Source organism: Physeter macrocephalus, chromosome 12 (genome assembly GCF_002837175.3).
Source record: "Physeter macrocephalus isolate SW-GA chromosome 12, ASM283717v5, whole genome shotgun sequence".
NCBI classification, from domain to species: domain Eukaryota; kingdom Metazoa; phylum Chordata; class Mammalia; order Artiodactyla; family Physeteridae; genus Physeter; species Physeter macrocephalus.
In genome coordinates this window covers 63,474,255-63,485,122 of record NC_041225.1, presented here as the reverse complement: position 1 = coordinate 63,485,122, position 10,868 = coordinate 63,474,255, and the positions used below count along the sequence as shown (strand labels likewise).

Below are 10,868 nucleotides of genomic sequence, written 5' to 3'. Positions count from 1 at the left end.
TCTATTTTTCTCTTTCAAATCAATCTCTGCTCCTTCCAGATGCAATCCCAATTCTGATTTTTTCCACCATAAATTAGTTTGCCTAGTCTAGTACTTAAGGCCAGCTTCATGGGTATGCAACCTGCACAGTCACATAGGACCCCATGCTTAGAAGGGCCCCATACTTGGTATAATGCTCTACTGTAACAATATAGAAATTCTTAATATTTTAATAAGGAACCCATATTTTCATTTTGTACTGGGCCCTGGAAATTATATAGCCAAGGCAATGAGAGAAATAGGGTAGTAACCTGAGAGACATGAGGGCTCAAGGAAGGGTCTTATTAATCTGAGGGATAATATAACGTGTTTCTATGGTGATAGAAATGGTCCAGGAGAGAGGGGAGATTGACGAAATAGGGGAGATGAGGAATAACTAGAGGAGGGACAACATTGAGAAAGGGAGAGAGGAGAGAGGATGGGACCCAGAGTGGGGGGGTAAGCCCTTGAGAAGAGCAGGGACAGGTTTCCTACCGTAACAGAAGGATGGAGGCAGATGCAGATATACTAGCTAATGCGGTGGTGGAGAATGAAACTGTTCTGACCATTTTATTTTATCAAGGATGTATGAGGTGAGGTCACCAGCTGCAAGAAGGGTATGAGGATGAGGAGATATGAGTTATTTTAAATTTTATTTTGAAATAATTTTAGATTTTATGAAAGAGACGAAAATATGGTATAGAGTTCCCATATGTCCTTTACCCAGTATCCCCTAGTGTTAGCATCTCACATAACCATAAGAAGTTAACATTGGTACAATATTTTTGACTAAACTGTTGACTTTATGGGGAATTTCCCAGTTTTTCCACTAATGATCTTTTACTGTTCCAGGATCCAATCTAAGGTCCCATATTGCATTAAGGCATCATATCTCCTTAGCGTCTACCAATCTGTGACAACGTCTCAGTCTTTCCTTTTCTCTCATGACCTTGACACTTGTGAAGAGTATTTTGTATAGTACAGTCTTGTGGAATGTCCCTCAGTTGGGGTTTGTCTGAGGTTTTCTCATGAGTAGTCAGAGGTTATGTGTTTGGGGGAAGAATGCCACAGAGGTGTTACACACTTCTCATTGAATCATATCGGGGGTACAAGATATCAACATGATTTATTACTTGGATCATTTGTATAAGGTGGTGTCTGCCAGGTTTTCCCACTGTGAAGTTGCTACATTTCCATTTTCATAGTCTATTCACTTGAGTCACTCTGTCCAGCCCACACTCAAGGGGAGGAAAGTTAAGTATCACCTCCTGAATGATGAAGTATAAAAGAAACTGTGGACAGATGTTAAAGCCATCAGGGCTTCCCTGGTGGCACAGTGGTTAAGAATCCCCCTGCCAATGCAGGGGGCAAGGGCTCAAGACCTGGTCCGATGATCTTTTACTGTTCCAGGATCCAATCTAAGGTCCCATATTGCATTAAGGCATCATATCTCCTTAGCGTCTACCAATCTGTGACAACGTCTCAGTCTTTCCTTTTCTCTCATGACCTTGACACTTGTGAAGAGTATTTTGTATAGTACAGTCTTGTGGAATGTCCCTCAGTTGGGGTTTGTCTGAGGTTTTCTCATGAGTAGTCAGAGGTTATGTGTTTGGGGGAAGAATGCCACAGAGGTGTTACACACTTCTCATTGAATCATATCGGGGGTACAAGATATCAACATGATTTATTACTTGGATCATTTGTATAAGGTGGTGTCTGCCAGGTTTTCCCACTGTGAAGTTGCTACATTTCCATTTTCATAGTCTATTCACTTGAGTCACTCTGTCCAGCCCACACTCAAGGGGAGGAAAGTTAAGTATCACCTCCTGAATGATGAAGTATAAAAGAAACTGTGGACAGATGTTAAAGCCATCAGGGCTTCCCTGGTGGCACAGTGGTTAAGAATCCCCCTGCCAATGCAGGGGGCAAGGGCTCAAGACCTGGTCCGGGAAGATCCCACATGCCACGGAGCAACTAAACCCGTGCACCACAACTACTGGGCCTGCGCTCTAGAGCCCGTGAGCCACAGCTACTGGCCCATGTGCCACAACTACTGAAGCCCGCGTGCCTAGAGCCAGTGCTCCGCAACAAGAGAAGCCACTGCAATGAGAAGCCTGTGCACTGCAACGAAGAGTAGCCCCGCTCGCAGCAACTAGAGAAAGCCCGTGCAACAATGAAGACCCAACGCAGCCAAAAAATAAATAAATTAATAAATTAAATTAAATTAATTAATTCTAAAAAACGCTCAGAGTTGGGGTTTTTTTTTTGTTTTTTGTTTTTTTGGTCGGGGGTGGCCATGCCACGTGGCTTTCGGGATCTTAGTTCCCTGACAAGGGATCAAACCAGGGCCCAAACCAGCATTGAAAGTGCCTAGTCCTAACCACAGGACCACCATGGAGTTCCCTAAAACCATCAGAATTTTAATAGATATTCTGGGAGAGATACTTTGAGGTTATGTAAACATTCTATTTTTCCTTAAAATTTTGCAATGTGGGAGATTTTGAGGAAAAATGGAGAAAGTCATGTTAGAGTGGGAAAGTGAACTTTCCCAGAAAAGTTGATAGTATTTGCCAGGCAGTATGCAGTGTTCATTTGAGGTTCATGATCACCAACTCCAAGTGAAATCTATCAACTACTTTGTGTGATTTCCTCCAGGGATATTTCAGGCCAATATGACAGAAGAGAGAAGGACAAGATTGTTAGGGAAGATGTTTGCAGAAGTGGGATGAAAATGCTGGGCCATGGGACCTAAGCAGGGTTTGGAAGTGAAGACGAGAGGAGAGAAAAGCAGCTGCCAGACAAGGTTGAAGAGCTGTGACAATAGGAGTTCTTGAGTAAGTGATCTGGAAGGACAGGAGGTGATAGGAGGGACTTCAAAGGAGCTGGATGTTTAGAAGGAGGAGAGGAAAGAAATAATTTAGAAATGGCAAGCAGCACACCTACTATACCCCCTGGCCCTTAGGTGCCTGGGATATGAGTACCTTCTACCTGAGAGAGCTGCTCGGGAGATGGGATAATCAGGGACCACCAGTTTCACTTACTGCCAGGAGATGGAGGGAATGTTCAAAGAAGAGGAGGTTACCAAGATGTTTGATGGTGACGGATCTGGAGTTGCAAAGGGCACAGTGGAAGAGTCAGGGAGGGCAGGGAAGGGTTGGATCAGATTAGGCGATGAACTCAGGGATTCTGGAATGAGTGTCGGGTGTTGATGCTGGGTCTCTTAGAGGGCTTGTTTTCCTGGCAGTGACTGAGGCAAATGAGATATAAAGCATGACAGGATTAACCTGACAGGCTCTTGGAGGGAGATGGGAAACCAGCCCGAGATGTGTGGATTTTGGATAGTTAGTAGGAAGGTCCAGGAGCTTCAGGATGACTGCCCACCCCCGCAGAGTGTAGTGGTGGTGAGTCTTATGGAGAGGGGTGGCTGTGGTCTCTTGGGAGAGTATGGTAACACAGGGGCTATGGAGTGACCAGTCTTAGCTCATAACCACCTGAATGATTGAGTCATGATCATTAACAAATATTGGGCATTTACTTTGTGTATGAGAATTCAACAGTGTAAAAAGAATACAGTGTTCTTAAAGACAGCTGAGAGAGGAATCAGTTGGTTCCAGAAATTGTATTCTGGCCTAGACAGAAGGAAATAAGAGTGTAACAAACAGAGATGGACCTTAACCTTTGCCTTATCAGTATCAGAGAGGGGTGGGGTCTTTATGATGGGTCATTTATGGTGTTGGCAACAGCCTTGATGAAACCTGAGAGCTTTTTTCAGTGTTCATGTTTAATGACATCTCTGTAACAACCAAGTATACATACACAATTGTGAGGAAGTTCCCTCTCCTGGTAACTGGACAGGGCCCAACAGGATGGTGGCCCTGGGTTCTCATGTTGCTGGTTGAGAATGAATGCATTGGCAGTTTACAAAGCATGACAAGGAAACAACAAAGGATAAAAATGCACACTTAGATTGCTTTCCTTTCTGGAATTATCTGTATGTCCCAATAGGGACTCCTGAGATGTCCCTAGAAAATCAAGATGTGTGATAAGAATGAACTAAATGTCACAAACTTAATTTCATTGGTACTCCTACTCAGGATGAGTGAATTACCAAGTGTCACAGTCCGGCCGAACCACATACAACACACATCACTGTATATAGTACTGACTCAGAATGTACTCGGTTTGATAATGTTCCAGGGAGTCTGGGCGGTCCCCTGTCCTAGTGCTAAGGATCAGCAGTCACTGAGGACCGAGTAAGAGGGAGAATGATTGCCTTGAACTGGTAGATGGAAGTGAGAGGAGGAAATAAATAATGTGGATAGAGGAGGGGGGAGAGAGGGCATGTCATCTCTTTGTTGGTTCCCTGTTTGTAAAAAAAAAAAAAAAAAAAGAAGGGGACTTCCAGGAGTTTGTAGGGAAGTCTTGTGATAAAGTAATGACCACATGATCATTTCCACAAAAGATTTATTAGGTCAACAAGCAGCAGGTTAGAATAGGGGTGGTGTGATGATGGTGATGATACAAAGTCCTGTAGAGAACAAATCTACAGTTAGCATTTTCCCCTGTGGTCAGCTGCTGACAGAACTTGCTGGAATACAGCTAGGAGCTAATGCGTGGTGAGTTGAGTTACTTACACAGTTGGAGTACTGTCAGGGACCAATTTCTATCTCCTCTTTGGTCAAAAAGACAGCCCAGAAAAAATAGCATGCAGGTCTAAATGCTGCGAATAGTTCAAAGAATATCTCAGACTGATGAAGAGTTAGTAAGCCATGTGAACATGGAGGACATCACACTCTGCTTCTATCCTTAGGTCCAAAAGGCTTTGTAGGAGAAAGCTGCAGGTGTGTCGAATGGAGATCGCTAGCCAGTGGAATTTCACAAATATAGATAAGGACACAGCCGTAGCTCAGCTTATATGCCATCCAAGCTAGTTCACCCCGTAGAAATAGGTCCACCTGAAAGCATAGGTAAATTCATTTGGGGGCATAAAGTGGGGGCAAAAATGCGAAAGTTGGCCAATGAGTAAGCCTTAAGGGGATCCAAAATTACCTAATGATATTTCAGAACCAATCGGAGGGGAGGGGAGATTAAAATGATTCAGAACCAATTGGAGTGGAGATTAAAATGATTCTTTTTAATCAACAGTCAAACTGTGGGTCTCCATTCTGCTTCTGTGGAGATTCTGTTTCAGTAAGACAGAATTCTTAGGGTTCTCAGTCGATGAGTTTCCAGCTTCAGTGGCGAGACATATACGCACACCGATAACTCCAGTGTGTAGAATTAATAGGATCAGGGTTGGTCTGGCTACTACCCAGTTCTAGATCATTGTAAATGTTAATGAAACAGGATGTTTTCTCTTTTTCAGCTTAATTTTTTGGATTCTTCTTACCCTCAAAAGTTTTCAGAGCCTTATTTGGCTCCTGCTCAGAAATCTTCCTTAGTGGTTTGTTAATTCAGCTGACCATTTAGAAAGGAAGAGAAGAGAAAATGAACGTTCAGTAGGCACTCACAAGGTGCGTTCTTCACATTATCTTATTTAATCTTCACAGAGACTGTATCACTTATTTGCATTTTACAAGTGAGAGAACTGGTTAAACAAAGTTAAGTAACACCCAAAATCTCGTTAGTGAATGGTGGGGCTAAGGCTTGACCCTAGGTCTGTGACACCAAAACCTGTACTCTTTCCTCACGTCACGTAGCTTCAGTGCTATCAACCCCAAAGCTTATGTCTTGGTTGTCAAAACTTAGAGAAATAAACATTTGTGTATCAGATAAGCTCAGGCACTTAATAACTTTGGATTAACTCCCAAAGGAGCTTGTAGTTAGGTGTTCATCTTTACAGGGGGCCTTCATTCTTTAAAACAGGATGTCATACTTTCTGAGAGGCTATACAATATTTTGTACTTTGCTTATTTCTTGTAAAAACGCCCATAAGAAGGAACATAATAAAGCAGCCAGGCCCTTACAACCATTGGAACCCTCCCTGTCTGCTTCCTGCTGGGGGTTGGTAGAGGAGAGAGGACCCTGTCTGGTAGCCATGACCTTTCCACTCACTTTGGGGTGCTGCGGACTTCTGACTCCTACCCCACCCTAGCAGGAAACTGATAGAAAAAAAAAATTGGAATTATATATGTGGAGGCACTTGAGCATAGGTATGTTGCACATGGGCATGTTATGTTTATGTACACATGGCTGAGAATTCAGAAGCTATATTTGTTGTGGGTCAACGGCCGCACCACATCGACCCATCTCCCCATGACTCTTGAGGGCTTGAGTTAATAAAGCGCCCTGGGGCTTCCCTGGTGGCGCAGTGGTTAAGAATCCGCCTGCCAGTGCAGGGGACACGGGTTCGAGCCCTGGTCTGGGAAGATACCACATGCCGTGGAGCAACTAAGCCTGTGCGCCACAAGTACTGAGCCTGCGCTCTAGAGCCCACAAGCCACAACTACTGAAGCCCGCGCGCCTAGAGCCTGTGGTCTGCAACAGGAGAAGCCACCGCAACGGGAAGCCCGCTCACTACAACGAAGAGTAGCCCCCGCTCGCCGCAGCTAGAGAAAGCCCGCATGCAGCAACAAAGACCCAACTCAACCAAAAATAACTAAATAAATAAATTAAAAAGAAAATAAAATAAAGCCCCCTGGTTCCCTCCCAAATTGTTTCTCCTCTGCTCTCCTGCTTTGGTTCTCTTTGCAATTGCAATGAAATCAGCACTTATTTCTGAAAGTAGAACAGCCTGCAAAGAGCACTGACCCAGCTTCTAGTCACCACTCAGACAACGCTCTGAGTGTACCCTTGGACCAGTCATTTGTGCCTCTTGGTCAGATGGGAATTCACTCTAATACTTGGTTCATACCCAGCAGCGCTGTGTTAGTTTGAAGGCTCTATGCTATAGCTTCATTCGGGAGATGCACTCTGGCCCAGTTAGGCATTCCCGGCCCCACCCCACAGGTGCCCGGCCCAGTGGACTCCTGCTCTATGCTCCACCCCTCCTCTGTCACAGACGTGGTTGGGTACTCCATGTAATCTGCACCCCAAAGTTGGATGCTAGGTTCTCTGGCTCTTTCCCTGGACACAATCCTAGGCCCAAGCTCCCTGCTAGGAAACAATTAAAGACAATGTGCTAGTGAGTGACATCTCCAAGGTTAGATATTTACATTTTAATTCAGGCCTTCTGGAGACAATTGTTATCCAAAGAGGCAAGTGATGATAGGAATCTTAGGCGTAGAAGCATGTCTTTGAGGGAGGTGTTTGAGGTAGCATGGTTTTTCGGTACCTGTCAAATCACCGCCCTGAAGCACAAGGCTGGCTTGGCATTAAATTGTAACTTGTTTACTTAATACATATATACTAAGTACTTAAATTATTTAAGTTATACAACACTGTACTAAGCATTAATGGCATCCAGGGAGTAGGAAGAAAAAGAAAAAGAGCCTGTTCTCAAGACCCTCCAGCCCAGCTGGGAGAGATCAGACACAGGTGAAGTTAAAAAATAAAGAGCTGCATATTAACACCAGACAATAACACTAGCGTACAACATTAAGCTTTCCAGAAGAAAGATACATTGTGGTACCCAAATCCATATGAGACTGAGGTCTGGGGAGTTCATGAACTAATTCCCAGAAGAACTTTTCAGGAGAAGTTAATTGTTTTTCTTTCAGGGCTCCAAAGTTCAGTCTGGATACTGATCTTCTCCTTAACAGCAAAGAGAATGATTCTTATTTGAACACATTCGTGGCAGACCAATGGGTAAGCATTTCAGCTGAGAGAGCATTTTGGTTAACAATTAAGTACCATATTATTATATTTTAATTTCTCATGCAAGTCCAGTTTTAAGAAATTGTAACAATTTAGACCTTAAGCTACAATATTTCAATAATTTGTGAAATCATTGACTGGATATATGCATTAACCCACTGAATGCTGATGTCAACCCTAAAGTTTATGTCTAAGTCATGAAGACTAACAGAAATGTTTATTTGTGGGAATTCCCTGGGGGCGCAGTGGTTAAGACTCCGTGCTGTCAGTGCAGAGGGCCCAGGTTCAATCCCTGGTCAGGGAACTAGATCCCACATGCGTGCTGCCACTAAGAGTTTGCATGCCACAGATCAGATTTTGCATGCTACAAATAAGAAGCCCGCCAACCGCAACCAAGGAGCACATGTGCCGCAACTAAGGAGCACGCCTGCTGCAACTAAGACCCAACACAACCAAATAAATAAAATAAATATTAAAAAAAAGAAATGCTTCTTTGTGTATCAGATAAACTTTGGCACTTACTAACTTCTGCCTGATTCCAAAAGAAGCTTGTAATTGAATGCTCATCTTTACAGGGGACCTTCCTTCTTTGAAATGGGTGTTAAGTGTTACCATTACTGCCTCCATTTTATAAATGCATGCAGGGCAGTCAGGTAGCTTCCCAAGAGTAGAGAGAGTGGTAGCGCATAGCAGTGCCAGGCTGGAACCCAGGGAACTACACCACTTCCCCATGAGCTAGCTCTGCCCAAGATAGATGACTGGCTGGTAGAAGCACAGCTTCCTAACGGATGCTGCTAACTTGTGCATCTCCAGTAGATGGAAAGACTAGAGGTTGAAGGTGGCATCAGCCGCCTGCTGGGCAGTCAGCTTTACTTGATGGATCTCACCTCCACATGGACTTCAGCTTCCCCTCAAACCTATGTGGGTCAAAAAGCCCCCAAAACAAAAAACAAAACTGGCTCTTTGAGGAAGACACGATCGCCCGTCGCCGCTGCAACGGAGCCCCGGACTGCCCGCTTCCCTGACTCACCGCTGTTCACTCTCGCCGAACGACTCGGTCAGGAAGCCTCACCGCAGCCTTGGCTTTTAAAGATACCAGAAAGACTCCGGTGGAGCCAGAGGTGGGGATTCACCGAATTAAAATTATTCTAACCAGCCGCAGCATGAAGTCTTTGGAGAAGGTCTGTGCTAACCTGATCAGAGGTGCAAAGAAAAACAATCTCAAAGTGAAAGGACCCGTTCGGATGCCTACCAAGCCTCTGAGGACAACTGCAAGGAAAACTCCTTGTGGTGAAGGTTCTAAGACTTGGGATCGTTTTCAGTTGAGGATCCACAAGCGATTCATTGACTTGCACAGTCCTTCTAAGATTGACAAGCAGATTACTTCCATCAGTATCGAGCCAGGAGTCGAGGCTGAAGTCACCATTGCAGATGCTTTAACCAACCTTTTTAATAAATTGATAATCATATGTTAAAAAAACTCCAAACCGGTTTATAATTATGAAAATAACCCATGCTTGGAGGAATATATAAAAGCATAAAGAAGAAAATCATAAAAAAAGAAGAAAACCATAATCACTCATAAATCCATATATACTTACTTTTTTTCTAGAATATTTGCTTGTATTCATATTTAGAATGCTACAGAACATTTAATTTAAAAAATTAGAACACATGGTATACAGTTGTTTTTTTTTTATTTAGTCTTTGTTGCGGTGTGCAGGCTTCTCATTGCGGTGGCTTCTCTTGGTGGTGGAGCATGGGCTCTAGGTGCGTGGGCTTCACTAGTTGTGGCACGCGGGCTAAGTAGTTGTGGGTTGTGGGCTCTAGAGCGCAGGCTCAGTAGTTGTGGCGCATGGGTTTAGTTGCTCCATGGCATGTGGGATCTTTCTGGACCAGGGCTTGAACCTGTGTCCCCTGCATCGGTGGGTGACTCTTAACCAATGCACCACCAGGGAAGTCCTCTCATACTGTCTTTAAAAACCCTTACCGGGCTTCCCTGGTGGCGCAGTGGTTGAGAGTCCGCCTGCCGATGCAGGGGACGCGGGTTCGTGCCCCGATCCGGGAAGATCCCACATGCCGCGGAGCGGCTGGGCCCGTGAGCCATGACCGCTGAGCCTGCGCGTCCAGAGCCTGTGCCCCGCAACAGGAGAGGCCACAACAGTGAGAGGCCCGTGTAATGCAAAATAAAAATAAAAAATAAAAATAAATAAAAACCCTTACCTAGGGGCTTCCCTGGTGGCGCAGTGGTTAAGAATCCGCCTGCCAATGCAGGGAACACAGGTTTGAGCCCTGGTCCAGGAAGATCCCACATGACACAGAGCAGCTAAGCCTGTGCGCCACAACTACTGAGCCTGTGCTCTAGAGGCCATGAGCCACAACTACTGAAGCCCACGCACCTAGAGACCATGCTCCACAACAAGAGAAGCCACCGCAATGAGAAGCCTGCACGCCGCAACGAAGAGTAGCCCCTGCTCGCCGCAACTAGAGAAAGCCCGTGCACAGTAACAAAGACCCAACACAGCCAAAAATAATAAATTAAAAAAAAAAAAGTGCCTTGAGGTTTGTAAGTCACGGCATAAATCTTGATAATAAACATACATTTTAAAAAAAACAAAACAAAACCCTACCCTAAAAGCCACTGGGAAGTTTGGGTCTCCTGAGCATGAGCTACCTGTTCTCTCCTCGCTTGGCACCCTGCAATAAACGCTGTACTTGCCTTCACCACAACCCAGTGTCAGTAGATTGGCTCTACTGTGCATCAGGTGAGCAGACCCAAGCTGGGTAACAGTTATAAGATAAATAAGTACTAGGTATATAATGTACAACATGATTAATATAATTAATACTGCTATATGTTATATATGAAAGTTAAGAGAGTAAATCCTAAGATTTCTCATCACAAGGAAAATATTTTTTCTTTTATTTTGTATCGTACAAGGTGATGGATGTTCACTAAACTTATTGTGGTAATCATTTAATGATATATGTAAGTCAAATCATGCTTATACTTTAAACTTATACAGCGCTGTATGTCAATTACATCTCAATAAAACTGGAAGAAAAAAATTTGTAAGCACTTAGGTGAAAACTCT

The 10,868-nt window shown here is 44.1% G+C and overlaps 1 protein-coding gene across 1 annotated transcript; it reads left to right on the top strand.

Annotated features, from left to right (window-relative positions):
* Positions 1 to 7,760: 7,760 nt before the first annotated feature.
* On the top strand, positions 7,761 to 9,248 carry LOC102989268 (40S ribosomal protein S20-like). The gene is made up of 2 exons (XM_055088848.1): positions 7,761 to 7,764; positions 8,836 to 9,248. Exons 1-2 carry the CDS (start codon positions 7,761 to 7,763, stop codon positions 9,246 to 9,248), a joined length of 417 nt encoding a protein of 138 aa, XP_054944823.1.
* Positions 9,249 to 10,868: the final 1,620 nt, after the last annotated feature.